Genomic DNA, 16,841 nt, shown 5'->3' on the forward strand with positions numbered 1-16,841 from the left:
CCAACTCTCTTGCCACTATTAATGGAGGCGCCTGGTGGTTTGTACACATATTATTTTATCGTAAGAGGGCTTTTATAGACGACATAAAGCATCAGAATAAATATCTAAAATTTCAGTTATTTGTGCAAAAAGTTAATTATATCTTATCGTAATTGAAAGAATTTAGATCAACGGTTCTCATGAAAAACTATCACTAAAGCAATACATTGTGAGGAAAGCTTTAACATTTATTTTAAATTTTTTTAATTTTTTTTATATATATATTTGTATTTTTTTATATATATATTTGGACGGCCAGGCCGTATTGTAGTTTTGTAATTTTAAATTTTATTTCAAATTCAATTGTAATTTTAAATTTTATTTCTAAAACGAAGCTTGAAGCAAAAAGTTTTTTTAAAAGAAAATATCAATGTTATACTATTTTATATGATCAAATTATGTGATACATCAAATAAATCGAATCTCTCTTTCAATAAATCGATTTCAGCTCCTCGTTAGTATAAATAAATTGCGTTACTTTTTTCCACTCAATTCGGAAAAATCTAATTATTTTTACTTTACTCTTAGAGTCCGCGTTCGACTTCCGCTTTATAAAACAGAAAAAGGGAAAACCGTTTAGCAGCAGTGACGAGTAAAACCCAACCATGCGGATCCGCATGGCATTTAATGTATTTGAAAGTTTTAATCAACAGCCGGTAGAAGCAAACTTTTCCACCAAAGTGAAATTTATGTAAAGCCCGCAATTGAGTTGCCAGTTTTGCGGGAATCGGTTTCGGTTAGTTCGCTGGCGACTTTTACCGCATTCCTTGTGCACACACAAACACACACTTGCCCCGATGCAATATTTCGACGTAGAAAAAGTGGGCCATTAGAAGCGAACATTTGTAACACGTTTAGGCCTGGGGACATTTTATTCGGTTCCCGCACCAACATTGTTCTCAGTTCATCTTCCAAGAAACTTCGGCGGTGACATTTTGAGGGCAGATTTAGCGTGCCCAAGTGCGGAATTTCGGAGCCCTAAATTTCTCGTCTGCGCAACACACCGGATCACTCACACACACCGTGGCCACAAGTGGACAAGAAAGTGTACCACCAACCGGACAAAGCGCACTTAAAGAGAAACGACACCGAATGCTGTTGTGAAAGGGGACTGTTTCGGGACGTTTTCTCGATGGTAGAAAACCTAATTTCCATGCCGTACCGTCAAGCATTCAACCGATGGCAGTGCGAACAAAAAATCAAACCCACCGATACAAGCTCAACACACCGAAAAAAATCGCTGGAAGGAAACAAACCAAAGACTTGAAGACGGCTTTCTTCTTCGCGTCAGAAGGACACCACCTTCTGAAACACGACTGTGAATGATAAAGCACAATACCACTCTGGTCTGGTTGAAAGCATTCTTCTTGACTCTTTTTTGTTATAAAAAGCGATCGTCTTCTCTCTCTTTTTTGACCAACCGAATAAATTGTCCACTGGTCGTATATTTAACAGTTTTTAAGACACAAACCATTTCCTAGGGTTGCATCGTACGTTCTGCTCACCTTATTTCCCTCTTTCTCACTTTTTAAATGTGTCTCCAGACAATCGATAGAAATTTTGCTGAATCTTAGCAGAGTGCGGAAAACAAAGAGCATTACGAATAATAAATGTTCCGTTTAAAGTTGATAAACCTGAATAATGACTTTTTCGCTCAAGTACTTTTTCTTGTACTGAAAGGAAAGCAGGGTACGATAGATTTTTTTTTCGGTTTCACTTTGGAATAAGTGTCTATTAAAATATATGCACAAGAAGAGTACAAACGTAACTTCAAAAACAACTGAAAAAAGACTAAGTGAAGTTGAAGGGTGACTACCCACAACAAATTTATTTTTTGCTCTAGAATTTGTATGGCTTTGGAGTAATATAGCTTTCAATAAAATTACGTATTTATAAAACAGTTTTACTACACCTACAAAATGGGATGAAAAGTGGAAAACTATTGATTTACAATAAATTTCATAAACTAAAAAGAAACCAACACTGCCGCATTCGGTTTTTAACGACATTCTTTAGCCATAGCTACACCGAGGAAACCGTTGGTTTTGATATCGTGCAAAATATGTTCACTTCAGCCGGTTCGGTTTCTTACCGAACCCCTCAAATTGGAACCGTCTTCGCGCGGTGACCGACCGTTAAAAGCGCTTTTCAAATAATCCCGGCCCCTTATTGTACGCATAAAGACGAGCTGACGCACACGGTGGCAAGTGCTTTCGGTTGCTCCGATTCGATTGTCTGTGGGGGAGGTTCGAAATGGCGCACCCGTCTGTACGTTAGTGTGCTTTTCAGTTGACGTTCTTGATGTTGTCGTTTGTGTGATCAATAAGTGGAAATTGGAGAAGCGATTGGAAACGCTTAACGAGCCATCGTTACCCGGCTCGTGGGGTAACAAGTGTTCGGTCGCAGCTTCCATTGTGCGGTGGCGGTATGTACCATCGCACATCGCACATGTACGTACAAAATGCCAGACAATGTTTCCATGGAACATGGGTTTTAAAAGGAAACCTTGGCTCAGTGTCGTTTTTAACCGTTCATTGAAGCAAATGCTTTTGTCAAAGGGATTTCAAAGAAAGCGTTGCAATAATGATTCATTCAAGGGAAAACTAATACTTCATAACAAAACTCCATATTTATATGTCTTCCACATAAATTTGTTGATCTCAATATTTCTTGTATGTGTATTGATTTATCAACTTTTGAAAATATTAAACTTTCCTCTGACCTCAATTTACTAAATAAATGCATCCTTGAGAAAGCTAACCATTCACTAGTTAAACAAGCTTTATTTGCGGTTATTTTTATTTTATCCTAATCTATTTCACTACATTTTTCAACAAGTTAACAACTAATACTACTGCCCCAATTTAAAAAATGACAATTTCACCAGCTAGATGTAATTACTTCATGAGCTGCAGTTATCAAGAATGGTAAAAAAATGGCACACAAAAATTGCGGTCGAGCTCAGATGATGAATTTCGATTTTTTATCAAATGATTTGAATTGCAGGTTTTGAAGTTGCAGTTCATCAAACAATGCACCGCCCGGCGAGTGCAGGAAGGTCTCAAAATAGAAGCAGTAGCACGTGGTCGACACGATGTAATGTTCGATCGTAATGAAATTTCCATCGGGAGATCTATCAAATGGAAATGAAAATTGATTTAACGATATTTCATTCGGTGAATTTTCCTTTTTTGTTTGCGTCTAAAAACAGGCCACTAAGCGGGGAAAACTGCCTGGCCAGACGGGCTGGGGATGGAAATATTTCCCGAACCATCGTTGGACCGTTGGCGAATGCCTTGCAATCAATTCTGTTCCATTTGAAACGACCCTAAATCGAATTTTGCATGATTTTTTTCTGATCATCTCTCTTTCTCTTTTTGTGTCGATGATTGATGTATCCTTGCAGAACTGACTCACGCGGCAACCCGCATCCAGGCCAGCTTCCGTGGCCACATGTCCAGGAAGACCGGTGGAGCTAAAGGCGAGGACGAGAAGAAGGAAGTCGACATTGATGAGATCACCAAAAAGGTAAGCGACGCCGTCACGAAGCAGAAACGACGAGTTTTAACCTAGTATTCTATTGTACCCCTTGCTTCCAGGTGGCCGAGGAGCTCGATATCGACATGGACGATCCGGAGCTGCACAAGGCGGCTAGCAAAATTCAGGCCTCGTTCCGCGGGCACAAGGTGCGCAAGGACATTCCGAAGGAGAATGAAAATTAAGCGCTGCCGGAGAGCGAGCTCGATGGGCGCCGTTGCCCTACGCCGGGAACCGGCAGGGAGCTTTGGTTTTTCGAGGTCCCCACCCTCACCCACGACATTCCTATTCGACGTTGCTACTTTTGCTCCTTCTGCTGCTAATGCCGCCACAACAGCTGCAGTGCCGTGCTGCAGCCACGCCGAGTATCGCATATTTGGTGAACGTTTGACGATAGTAGCAAACTAGCAGAAAGCAAACAAACGGCAACCACCCGAACGAGCGAATACTGCACTTGTTATGATTTTATAAATTTTATCGATTTTATCGAATCGAGTACATATAATAAAATAGAGAATCAAACCTAATGGATAGAACACTAGCTCCTCCTTCTGCGTGGCACATGCTTATGTGCGAAACCGCGCGAGAGTGCTAAGAATTACTGCGTGACCATGTTAGAGTATCCTGCCGGCCGCTCCATAGAACAACGGAAGAAAAATATCGGAAGAATGACAACACAAACGGAAACGACATTCGGGCAAGGGAGCGTTCGTGTAGCGGTAGGTTAAAGATATGGTTCAATCGAGACAGAAATAAAAAGATAAAACAAAAACCAAAACGAGAAAGACCAGTAAAAGAACCCATAGAATAATCTTTAAGCTAACTATTGCAACACTTTGAAAAAGAAAATTTAAACTACCATACGGCCATCCCGCCTGCGGTGAACTCATTTCTATTCAACAATAATCGTAAACAAACCAAGTCTCAAAAATCAAACCGATAACTCCGTAGCCGCATCGTTACGGCACCTCCGATCATTGTCCGTGTCATCATTTTCATTTTACTCCAGAACGGCGAGCGGACCTTTCCGCTTCTCTCGGTTGTTTTTTGAATGAAAGCATTATTCTATAACGGACTCGAAAAGGATATTCTGACATTTTCCTAAGACGGTCGCACATTACCATTTTAAAACGGTTAAAATCCTGTACGCAAAAACTTGTTCAAAAGTTCATGACGATCCGTTCCGAAGAAAGGAAATAATCGTCGGTACGTTGCCATGGTTGCACGACAGCCATTTCAACACCCTGGTTTGAAAGACAATGGATTTCTCTCCATCTTTTTACCCACGCGCCGGAATCTGTCCGAAAAGTAAATAAGAAGTAATGCAGGCAAATATCGGAATGACCCTTCTTATCTCACACTACCGTATCCAATCAGCTGCGAGCAGATCCGATCGTAAGATGGTGCACGGACGTGGAGGACAATTGTCACCGTCACCGCCATGAATGTAATACTGTCAATAGGCAAAATAAATGCATTACTACATTGAGCTTTAAATCCCAATAGATATGGATGTGTGTATCATTTTTGTTGCAACAAATCCAAAACGTCCAGAAGACATATTTTTTGTACATAAAACCATATTGAAAGAAAGATGGTGCCATTTATTTGATGTCCCACTGTAAACAAAATCATCCTCCAGCCAACCCGTTCACATATCTTCCACGCTGTACTTGTAAGCTTCTTCCTCAGTGGCCTTTTTCTTGCTCGTCGTCTCGAACCAGCGCTTCTCGAATCCGTTCGATCGATCCACACCATCCCACCGGTAGCCCGGTCTTATGCCGAAACGATTATCGGGGAACGCACCCTGATACGTGGGCTTTTCCGGTATCCCTGCCTTCCTATTTTCTTCCTTCCTCTTGCTACGCAAGTATTCCAGCATCGGATCACCGTCGCGCTCCTGTTGCTTTAAGTGGTTATCGAGATCCTTATCGTCGGCGTAGCGGGCCAAGGGTTTATCCATCTCTTGGGCAGCCTCCTGCAACCGTGTGTTGTATTCTTCCACCTGCTTCACTCTAAAATCAGAAAAGAACGAGTTGCACTTTCACATTCTCGTTATCGAAATAGAAAACAAAAGAAAACTTACCCCTTCCCCCAGCGGGTGTAGATTTCCTTCTTTTTTTCCTCATGTTTACGCTTTTCAAACTCTTCACGTAGCTCCTTCTCGATGTCCTTTCGACGGCCCGATTTTTGTCGTACCACCGTCTCCGCGAAACGTCCGCTGTGTTCTTCCCGCAGCTGATCGAACGCTTCCTGCTCCCGACGTCTGTGCATTTCGTTTTCCTCGCGCAACGTCTTCGCGTCCTGCAGTCCGGCTTGTTTCCCTTCAAGTGTCTTAGTCATCCTTACGTTGGCGCCATCCCGCGGAACCGATTCATCATCACTCGATGGTTCCTCCTTTATGCGCACCGGTGGATGGACACGGGACGTACCACGTCTTCGTCTCGGAGAACTTTCGGCTGAATCACGGCGATCAGATCTTGTCGGCCGCCTCGGTGGAGAGACATCCGAATCGGAACGATTATTTTCCTGCCTCACGCGCACCGACGGACCGGGTGAATTTCCACGGGCAAGGTTTTTAGCACTCTTGCGAGTCGGAGCTTCCGGTGATTCACGCCGTTTACGCCTTGGAGGACTTTCATCTGAATCTCTGCGTCCACCACGACTGCGCTGAACGTTTTTTTCGATTTCACGATGTGAATTGCTTGGCTTCTGCTTGGACTCTCCCCGTCGGGGTGGGCTTTCGTCGGAATAATGCCTATTTCTTGGACCTCTGGATGAAGGTTTGTCACCTCTATTTCTCTGTCTAGGGTTTTCATCAGAATCGCTTCGCTGATTGCGAACAGGAGATGATCTTCCCCCTCGTTTTTTATCATCATCCGGGTTCCTGGGTCGTCTTTTGTCCGAATCTTTCTCGGAGTGACGCCTTGGAGGGCTTTCATCCGAATCCTGACGCTGTTTGTTTCGTTCCGATTTCGTTGCCTCTGTCCACTGTTGTCTGGGAGGACTTTTACCTAAATCTTGACGATGTCTGCTTCGTTCCGACTTTTGTCCCTCCGCACGCTGCCTTCTAGGCGGGCTTTCATCTGAATCCTGGCGCTGTCTCCCTCGTTCCTCATTACGCTGTCTTCTTGGTGGACTTTCATCTGAATCCTGACGTAGTCTCTTTTGTTCTGATTTATTTTCCTGATGGCGCTGCCTTCTTGGTGGACTTTCGTCTGAATCCTGACGTTGTCTACCTCGTTCTGATTTATTTTCCTGATTTCGCTGCCTTCTTGGTGGACTTTCGTCTGAATCCTGACGAAGTCTGCTTCGTTCAGACTGTTTCTCTTCAGCGCGATGCCTTCTGGAGGAACTTGTTTCCGAATCATGCTTTCGAGGTTTTCTCGGCGGACTGTTGTCCGAATCGTCTCGATTGCTGTGTCGATTTGTTTTGCTAACCATCGCAGAATGCTTTGATTTTCTGGGAGGACTTTCATCAGAATCATCCCGCCGTACGCCTTTTCTAGATTGTCCGATGTCGTGCAGCTTTCTTCGAGGAGGACTTTCATCGGAATCGTGCTTCCTACGTGGAGGACTTTCATCGGAATCTTTCCGGTTTCTCCTACCAGAGCCGCTGGGGTTAGTCGAGATCTTCGAATCACCGATGTTGAAACTCATCTCCGGACCAACCTGACGTCTGCTAACATCTTTCACCTCTAGCGTTGTATCGAACCCATCAGTTGATGCTATCACTTTCCACTTGTTGCTGCCAAAGTCCTCCTTGGCACGCATCTCTGGCGGCCGCTCGTCTATGATTCCAACCACCTGGGGTGCCTCTTCCCCAAGGCCGAACATATCTACCTCGTCTTCTTGTATGCTCTGGAGTTTTGATAAATCCAAATCATCATCGATGATCCGTACGCTGTAAGAACGAGATGAGTGAAACAAATTCAACGCAAACCTGAAATGTAGCATATGCCATCCTGCAACGAGCGTCTCACTTACTTTGCCTTTCCCACGGATTTCTTCTCCTTTTTCTTCTTCTTCTTTTTATCTTTGTCGTTGGAAAGATATTTCTTCAAGTACTCCTTTTGATCGATTTTAGTAGTCATTTTATTATTTTTCACACAAGTTATTCCGCCGGAGAGCTTTGTTTATCAGCAAACACCACTAAAACCGTACGCTGTATTGTTTACATTTGTTTCATTTTGACGTTTTATCCCTGTGGAAACGGTTTTAGTGTCATTTTGAAATGATATTATGTAATGACCGTTGCTCGTTAAACACTGATGGAAATAAAATAAAATGCCAATAAGTTTTCATTACATGACCGTAACATCTTTATTTAATGCTAAAGTTGCGATTCAAACTGCAGCTTTATGCAAATCAAAAGGTGACATCTCTGATCTCTACTTTACTCAATCAGTGAACGGTTTCAGTTCAAAAGGAACTTTTAAATTACGCACGTGACTTAACGTACTCTACAAAGGAAAACGAAAATGCACGGGGAACGTAGATGAGAATCGTTGTTAGAAGACATGCTAGTTGGTATTTTAACGTCGGCCACCGCCACCCCGATTGTAGTTTGAGCGACCACCACCGCCGCGACCACCCCCGCGATTGTTGTACTCGTTATCGTAGTTGTTGCGATTGTCGCCATAACCAGAGCCTCCACCACGATCACCGTATCCTCCACGGTCTCCACCACCATAGTTTCCTCCGCGATCACTGTATCCGCCACCACTACCACGGTGGTGATCACCGTAGTTGCTGCGGTTTCCACCGGAACTATTGCTATACTGGTCGCTTCCACTATAGCTGCTGCGGCTCGAGCTCGACCCGTAGCCACTGTGATTGTAATCTAAAAATGTCCAGAACAAATGAGATGTCAATACAACGGAAATCTTACTCAAAAGCCGGCCAATGACTTTTACCTTGCTGCGGTTGTGACCACCCTCCTTGAACACGACTTCCTCGGTTTTGATTGTGACTGCCGCCGCCCCCATGGAAACCGCCAACGCCATTTCCACCAGCTCCTCCTTGATTGTATCCGCCACGACCGCCTTGGTGGTAGCTCTGACCACCACCTTGATTGAAGCCTTTGTTAGAGTAGTTTGACTGCTGCTGGTGCTGTGGCTGATGCTGGTGCTGCTGTTGGTATCCCCCGCCACCACCAGCGTTTCCGCCTCCGCCACGACCTCCCTGGGATTAGAAAATAATGCAAGAACGTAAAGAATATTATCGTTGGAAGTTTATCATATCGTACACTAATTTAGTCATTCTATCTTTTTTACATACACCAACATCCTGAGGAAAGCACATAGAAAATTTAAATCATTAGAAGAATATTCGGATATTGAACCACCGATAAAAAAAAACATAAGAATTGTAAAGCATAAGGAACAGAGTTATTTGTAATCACGGATACTTTACGTACAGTTACATGCTGTATGATGGTAAAAAGAATGCAAAATGTATTAACGGATTCATTTAAAAAAGGTATTTTGTATTTCAAATAAAACTCGTTAACGCATAGATATTCAGAGCGTTGGCGTTGTCAACGCTTATCATTTGTAATTGTCAACTTGAAATGCAGTGAAAAACGGGATAGATAAGCGATAACAAAACTGTCATGGCTGATGGATACTAGTATTCTGTAGTAAAAAACAGTACCCTCTATTAAAAGTCATACCATGATAGACGTAATATTAAAAAGCAAATGAATAAGAAAAGATGCAAGCAGCATAATCCCATCGTAAGCCTGCCTCCAATATTCAAAAGCACATTTCATTGTCTACGGGAAGCTCCATGGTTAGATCGAATTAAATGAACTATACCAACCAGAATATTTTCTAAAATACTCATTACTTTGGTTTTCTCAAAGAACTTACATACAAAAGTTAATTGTCCAAACAATAAAAGAAAAAAAACTACAATATCTACTAAATTGCATCCACCAATCGCGTGTTGGTAAATGTATGTTTTAGTTAAAATAAAAAACAAAACAAAAAACTATACCGCCATACTTATCGGTGTTTCGATTTCTTTTTACCTACCCTGCCACCGCCAAATCCACCACGACCACCACCACCGCCGCCTCCACCACCCCCCGTGCTGCGTTCCTTTTGCCAGGAGGGCATTTCGAGCGGTGGTGCTTTGTGTTCGTAGGCACGTCCTCCGCGATCCGGGACACGCCCGATAATATGACGCTGTATTTTACTTTTGGTGTTCTTTCGCACCGAGGCGCTACTCGTTTTCTCGATGATGGCAAGTGTCTCTCTAGCCGCTAGCAGTGCGGCCACATCTGTATCACGACCGCCCACCTCGAGTGTGTCGAGAGTTTTTCGTTTTTCCGCGTAACGCTCAGAAATAAGATTCTCCTTGCCCTTGATGCGGCTCGACCATTTGAAACTCTGGATGGTCACGTCGAGTCGCGTCAGTAGCATCTTCCGACGCAGGTCATACTCATCGTCGAGGTCTTTCTGCATACGCTCCAGCTTTGCCCACTGCTCGGCAGTCAACCGTTGTTTCGGGTTAAACAGGGGTTTGCTGAGACGATTTTCCCCCGCCTTCCGGATCACCTCGTCCAGGCTGGTGTTTATCCGTTCAAACAGTGCCTTCGGTGGAACGTTATTGGGCGGTTTTCCCATTCCCAGCGTAATGCAAATGTCCTTCAGCGCCGCTGCGGTCGGTGACTCGTGCAGCGTGATTACGTTAGACTTTTCCTTCGGTTTTAAAGACTCGAGCATTTTGAACGCCATCAGCTCATTTATAAGGTAATCCAACAGCAACAGCTTCGACTCGAGCGTTTGCAAACGATCCGACACATGGCCCGAGGTTAGATTAGTGTAGGGACACGTCAACTCCTTCAAGAAGGCGGACAGCTCAAGAATGAACGAACTGCAATCGTCACTTTTGCCGACACGTTCGTCCAGCTTACCTAGCACACGTATTTCTTCCGTCAACCAAATGACGACATCCTGAAATTCGCCACTCTGTGGGCCGGCTAAGATTGCTGTGGATGCATAGTTTTGATCCAGGAACGGACCATCGTACCTAGGGACAATAGATGAGCGTGCATTAATAATTTATGCTAGAACATGCCCACGTTTATACCGATGTCTCACCCAATATTTCGTAATTCGAATAATAGTTGAGCTTCGCCTGCCTCCATGACACTGGTAGGTAGAGAGCTTGTACAGCTAGCCGGTTTACGCCCAAATCACCTACGAACGGGTAAATAACGCGAAACTTTGTTGGAAAATATAAGGAACAGGACGACGGCACTCGTGTGCTACGGTCGCAATGGTTTCTCAACTTATGGATAGTTTCAAAGCTTGTAGAAACAATTTTTCGTAGCGGCAGCAAGAATTTGTCTTATTTTGCTACCACCGCCGAATAGTGTTGGGAATTTCGCACCTTCGAGTTCGATCCGATCCTTGAATGAAATGCACTGAACCCATAAGATTGAACCCGGAGATTTGAGAAGAAATCTATTCATTAATTCAAAAATCCAGTAAAAGCCGTAAATAGAATCATGGTTAAACACTATAACTTTGTATCATCAACTGATACACCTAAATTGCATAAAAAACTATGGACATGGGAAAATATGGACGACGTTTCACCTAAGTAACTACTATTTTGAACTGACGTCTACGACGATGACGGACTGTCAAAAGTTGATGCAGCTCCGATGCGAACTACAGTGCTCTCTTTCTTTCATACACAGTTTTTTTTAACTTAAATCGATGGTAATACGTTTTCTTGTGCAAATGGTTACTTTTAGAGACGTTTTATTTGAATGATCTTTGGAAAAAGTCAGCCATAAAATTACAAACCTGCATGCGAGTTGGTTATTTCAGCCCCTCCATGGTTTTAACGGCTGTGGGTGAAAGAAAGAGAGGTGAAGAGGAGAGAGAGAGATAAAGAGAGCGTCTTAAAGCGCTGTTTGACCGACAGTCGTACTCCATTTTGCATTCGTTCGATTCCCCGTGCGTCGTATCCAAAACAAATCGTCGCAAATTGTTCCCCGACGCAGCAGGCCGTGTCATCCAAAGGTTGGTGTAGTCGTTTGGATATCTGTCGAAAAGTGCAACGCGATTGCACACCCTCGAGTGCAGCGTGTTACCTGTGATTGAAGTGTGATGAGTATTGCCTTCATCGCAAGACGGAAGGATTAGACGCAACGAAAAGGTAAAAGCTACCGCGATCCACCCCCGCCGCGTATCCTCGCCGTACACGGCTGCAGCAGTTGTGGAAGGTCTAGGTGTCTCTTCTCTACGAACTTTGGTGCACCTTCCGTCCATGTGCGGCAGTGCTTTTCGCTTTCCCGAATTAGTTCCCCGCGACGGCATCGACGAGAGCGCATCGCAGAAAAGAAGCCTTTGCTGCTTTTCGGTGCCGTAAATTTATCCCCTGTCCCGCGATTCTCGCGAATGTTTTGTGCACGGTGTTGGTGTTCAGTGTATTGCTAGCACTAAAAGGCAACATAGCGAAGGTACGAAGAAAACCAATTCCAGTGAAATTCGAGTGGAAGCGAACGTCTCTACGTGGTAGCAGTTTGCGTTGCGAACCGCGGTGTCCAGTGGAAAAGCAGCATTGGCAAGAGAAAGAGGCTAAGGAAGAGAAAGAAAGCGGCGTGCTGAAATAGAACCGTGGGTATAGAAATGTGTAGCGACTGTGTGAAGTGAATTGGTTTTAAAAATCGGCCAATAATAAACCCTTTGGGCCTGGTGCAGTTTCTCCTGCTATCGCACTATTGTGTAAGCGATTTCGATCCAACAAAAAAAAAACGAAACGCTCCTACAAACGAACGGGAAAGGCGTGTGATCAACATCGGTACGACGCGTACATTCTAATCGCGCGGCGTCACTCCGCTGTCTCCTTGTGTCGCAAGAGCCATTAGCAACGCGGGGACTCATTTTCTTCCAGTCTGCCTTGGATGGTTTTCCTTTTCTTGCTTTATCTATGTTCGGTTCGTCCTTTTTGCCATGTTTCCGAGGAATGGTATGCGTTGTGTGTCCCTGTCTACATGAGGATAGGAAAGCGCGAAGCGGAAGATTTCGATACGAAGGGAAAGAGGATGTTTACATTTTGTTTGTGCAACGGAAGTCATCATCGCCTGCTTTGACAGTCTGCTCAATTTAATCGTGTTTCGAAAAATTAAGCGTGCGTTTACCGCCCTGCAAAATGTAGATGGTGAAAAGCACTTAATCGAAAAATGTGGTGAAAATGTGATAATTAAAGACACATATCGCAAGGTGGTCACGTTCGTTTGTATAAACTCCACGATACCACCAAGGGTGTCTTGTCAGTCAGTCAGCCTTTTTCTCATAGCTTGACTTTCTAACCCCTCCATCCGGCTGCGAGGCTTTCTGCACGCTTCCGAAGGTCCCAAACCCACACCATTACATTCGAAGACACGAAACCTAATTGTCGTTTTGGTCGGTGTTCAAAACATAAAAAAAACCTTCTACATGTACGAAAGTATGAAATGTAATCCGAAGGACCTTGAACGGCTGATTTCGATTCACCACACCACCAGCCCCCGGTGCGTTTTGCCTTTTTGCGCACGTCATGTTGTTGTTATTTTTCCGTTTTGCTTCTCTTTGAAACGAAACAAATGCAAAGAAATTACACAATGCCATCCCCTTCCTCGCCTGCACGTACCGCATGTGTGCCGGATCGATGGTGCATCCATCGGCGGCGAGATGATGCACAAATGTCTAGCAATACGCACGTACAATGGTTTGTCGCTTTCTCGCTCTGCCCTTCGCACCATCAGTGTTGCCAAGCTCTGCGAATTTTTTGTGTGGTTGGGAAATTGTCGATTGGTATTTTTTTACGATTGAATACTTCTACCAGATCGTTTAGGTGCATCTTTTCTTGCATTGTCAAGAGATGGACAGAGTCAATCCGCATATGACATCTTGTTCGATTTGGCAAACGTTCATTAAGGGTTATTTCTTGTTTCAAACGAAACGGACTTCTACGATTAAAGTTTCAACACTAACTGATTCCGCTCAATACCTCCTCTACTCCAGCGGCATGTTAAAAATAGCCTATGGGTCGCACGGCGAGATAAAATGGGTTTTCCAAAACGGTACTTCGAGCAGTGCGAAACAGCCCTCAAAAACGAGAACGAAGCAAAACAAAAACACCACGAACCAGATGAAAGCAAGCGAGGGAGACGAAACTTTCATAAGCTTTGCCCTTTTGCTATCTTAGCGATTGTTTGCTAGTGGAAGGAAGCGAGGAGAGGATGAATGAAAAATCTAGCCTTTCTAATTCTTCCACGATCGTCCGAAGGCGCTGGTATGCATCGTTTGATGACGTTTTTGATATTCAACCAATTTTGCAGTCGCTTCTCCTTGTACATAGAAGAAAACAAAAAGGCATCTCCTCAACACAACCGATGAATACTAGATTTATCTTAAATGCCTCCTACGTTTCAGCCAATTCACACTCGGTCGTTTTCCTCGATGGTTTTAAGCTTTTTATTTCAATTTCACATCGAAAGCTTGTCGGAAGGCAGAATCCTAAATCACACGTATACAAACAGAGACCGCGAAATAACTCGAAATAGCATAATTCCTCCCCTCTCTCCACCCTGTTCCGCTTATGGCAAACGAGGTCAAACCCCCCCGGAGTGATTGGCGTGTACCGTATTCGCTAGTTCGGATGGGAATAGTTCGAAACATTTCCATTGCCAGCGAGGAAAGGTTGATGAAAGAATGCCTTGCATAACGTCAGTGTGGGGGGAAAAAATAACGTTCTCTTTAAAAAGATATCAGTATAAAAAATCGACTGAATATCATTCGCATGCAAATAATGATGCATTTTACCACGGATGGCTCCGAAAAACAGATAAAAAATGTTTAAAATATGCAATTTGGTAAACTCTAATCGTCTCCGTTTGTTTCTTTCTTTTTTCAGATATTCCCGCGCACTGTTATTTTCAGTTCGTTTCTTGTTTCTAACTTTTTGTTAATCCCTCGAGAGGCATTTACCAAGCCTAACCAAAGCTTTTAAAAATGGGTGACCAACAGCAATACTTCCTGAAGTGGAATGACTTCCAGACGAACATGGTTACCTCATTCCGCCACCTGCGAAATGAGAAGAGCTTCACAGATGTGAGTTGCCATTGAGAAAGTTGGGCTTTGTTAGTTCACTAGTCGTATTTACTTTGGTTTTATTGTTGCTTCATTTCGTTTTAGGTAACGCTTGCGTGCGAAGGGCAAACGTGCAAAGCCCATAAAATGGTCCTATCGGCCTGTAGTCCATACTTCAAGTCACTGCTCGAGGTAAGCATTTGACGACCGTTTTCCACCTATTCGCAAAAGCAGCTAATAGAAACTAATCCTCCTTGCACGTTATAGGAAAACCCATCCAAGCATCCGATTATTATACTGAAAGATGTGTCCTACACCCATCTGCAGTCCATCCTCGAGTTCATGTACGCCGGCGAGGTGAACGTGTCCCAGGAACAGCTACCGACATTCTTGAAAACGGCTGACCGACTGAAAGTGAAGGGCCTGGCGGAAACGCCGTCAAATATCAAGCGGGAAGGTTGATCTGGTGGCCGTGCGCGCATTGGTTGCACCTATTTTGTCTCTTCCCCTTTTTAATTGAAAAAGAAATCTTTTATATATACAGATTATATATATACACCTACAGTAACACATAGCTATTATTAGTGAAGAAAAAAACCGATTGAAAAAGGAATCAAGTGAGCGGAGGAGCAGAGCAGCATAAGTAGATCCTTACGTATATGTAAAAAAAACACGATCAAAGGAAGATGAGTTTTGATCACGCAACGTGTTAAGTGGCAATGTGTTCTTTTATTCTCCCTGCATCAGCGCAATGTGGCGAGAGGAACGGGCTATAGACAACAGTGCGCAAAAGAGGAAGGCTACACCGGAGGACAACAGTCGCAAAGAGACGATTTTTACCGAATGTGTTGGTTATTAACGGAAGGCAATTTATTAGTTGAAGAGGTAGCAAATCGGTTGAGGTTGTATGGAACGCTTGGAACAGGGCGTGAAAGTGTAAAGGTTGCGAATGTTAGCAATGGTTAGAAATATCAATTATCAACAGCAATTTCTACATATAGGAGACGCAGGTGGATAGCATATGATATGGCAGCAACGTGAATGTTGAAGGACATGATTTTTCCCCTAGCATATATGACGAAGCAGGCAAAAGGTGATGTATTAAGATTCTTACCAATCGGGATGGAAGAAGGGAATAGGAAAGCAACGATGATTAAGAACATTAAGGATTGCTAGCATCGCTGAAGAAATTCCGCTGCCACGCCGGGATTCTGCGTATCTGATAGGTATTAAATTTGAGTTACAACTTAAGCTAAAAGACACATGCTTTTCAGTCAGAAAGCGTAGAACAGCAACAACATTTTTACAAGAATAACAATAACCAATACAACAGCAAAGCGGAAACCATCTTCGGCACGATGCAATAGATTGATGATTAGCAAAGATTAGTGGTTACTCGATGTGGATGAGCCTGTTGTATCCCATCTCTGCCTTCCTTCCATCATCGCCGTTTGTAGGTCTCCTTTTCCAAGCAGCCACACGAACGGCATGGACCGTGTGACAAGAGAGAGTTAAGTGTTATTACTCAAAGTACACCACATAATTACCATTTATTCCAAATGAACACTACCACTGTATTGCTGCATGAAAGATTAGTTCACGATTTAATGCTCTTTTCTCCTGCGCCGATGGTTGAACGATGGCAGGGACGATATCTTGTAAACGTACAGGAAGTATAAATAAATGCGAAAGTCAGCGTACATAACACTGGGCAGCAGGTCAGATTTTCTGTAAAATCATTCATTTGCTTTTTTGCTTTAAGTTTTTGAACTATATTATTGTGAGTTATGATCGATAAATGGCGACCCTTCTTTAATATTTTTCTTTGTTTTGCCACCAGGAGGCATATGAATAAAATAGAAAGACCAAGTACGAACTGACCAAATGGCGGATCCGCGGGGGTTTAGTTTCATTTCGTTTGATATGCAACAAAGATCAACGGATATGGTGGTGACTTGTAAATAGTGAATGGAAACAGAAACGAAAAAATATTACACCTTGATGCCGAAGATATTACACGACGGATAATTAAAAGAATGAAAGATTAGACATTAGAAAAGCTATATAATCCCAACCCATGTTTCCCCTTGCGAATACATGCAAAGCAAGGAATATTTTTCGTTTATACCTCGGAACATATGTCCACACATCCTTCACGATATCGCCGGT

At 43.4% G+C, this 16,841-nt stretch overlaps 4 protein-coding genes across 7 annotated transcripts in view; 2 read left to right on the forward strand and 2 right to left on the reverse strand.

The window, feature by feature from the left end:
• LOC131261121 (neuromodulin) overlaps positions 1-5,071 on the forward strand; it is a 58,769-nt gene extending 53,698 nt beyond the window's left edge. The window contains exons 3-4 of the mRNA XM_058263039.1: positions 3,446-3,567; positions 3,639-5,071. Of these exons, the coding sequence (XP_058119022.1) occupies positions 3,446-3,567; positions 3,639-3,761 (245 nt within the window). The 3' untranslated portion in view covers positions 3,762-5,071. The remainder of the gene's footprint in view (positions 1-3,445; positions 3,568-3,638) is intronic.
• Positions 5,072-5,145: 74 nt separating this feature from the next.
• On the reverse strand, positions 5,146-7,741 carry LOC131264954 (BUD13 homolog). 2 transcript variants are annotated; one of them, XM_058267325.1, is made up of 4 exons: positions 7,564-7,741; positions 6,816-7,480; positions 5,663-6,683; positions 5,146-5,591 (listed from the first exon to the last, which is right to left on the reverse strand). In XM_058267325.1, the coding sequence occupies exons 1-4, from the start codon at positions 7,668-7,670 to the stop codon at positions 5,228-5,230; spliced, it is 2,157 nt and encodes a 718-aa protein (XP_058123308.1). In that variant the 5' UTR covers positions 7,671-7,741; the 3' UTR covers positions 5,146-5,227. The 2 variants fall into 2 exon arrangements, with proteins under 2 accessions (XP_058123308.1, XP_058123235.1); XM_058267252.1 differs by having other exon boundaries at positions 5,663-7,480.
• A 218-nt stretch (positions 7,742-7,959) lies between these two features.
• Positions 7,960-10,940, reverse strand: LOC131271690 (protein FAM98B). The gene is made up of 4 exons (XM_058273198.1): positions 10,686-10,940; positions 9,615-10,614; positions 8,493-8,760; positions 7,960-8,419 (listed from the first exon to the last, which is right to left on the reverse strand). The coding sequence occupies exons 1-4, from the start codon at positions 10,730-10,732 to the stop codon at positions 8,112-8,114; spliced, it is 1,623 nt and encodes a 540-aa protein (XP_058129181.1). The 5' UTR covers positions 10,733-10,940; the 3' UTR covers positions 7,960-8,111.
• A 524-nt stretch (positions 10,941-11,464) lies between these two features.
• Positions 11,465-16,379, forward strand: LOC131258688 (longitudinals lacking protein-like). Of its 3 annotated transcripts, none has more exons than XM_058260056.1 (4): positions 11,465-11,618; positions 14,497-14,693; positions 14,778-14,864; positions 14,940-16,379. In XM_058260056.1, exons 2-4 carry the CDS (start codon positions 14,595-14,597, stop codon positions 15,132-15,134), a joined length of 381 nt encoding a protein of 126 aa, XP_058116039.1. In that variant the 5' UTR covers positions 11,465-11,618; positions 14,497-14,594; the 3' UTR covers positions 15,135-16,379. The 3 variants fall into 3 exon arrangements, with proteins under 3 accessions (XP_058116039.1, XP_058116041.1, XP_058116040.1); XM_058260058.1 differs by having other exon boundaries at positions 11,615-11,754; XM_058260057.1 differs by lacking the exon at positions 11,465-11,618 and adding an exon at positions 11,855-12,215.
• Positions 16,380-16,841: the final 462 nt, after the last annotated feature.

This window comes from Anopheles coustani, chromosome 3 (assembly GCF_943734705.1).
Source record: "Anopheles coustani chromosome 3, idAnoCousDA_361_x.2, whole genome shotgun sequence".
NCBI classification, from domain to species: domain Eukaryota; kingdom Metazoa; phylum Arthropoda; class Insecta; order Diptera; family Culicidae; genus Anopheles; species Anopheles coustani.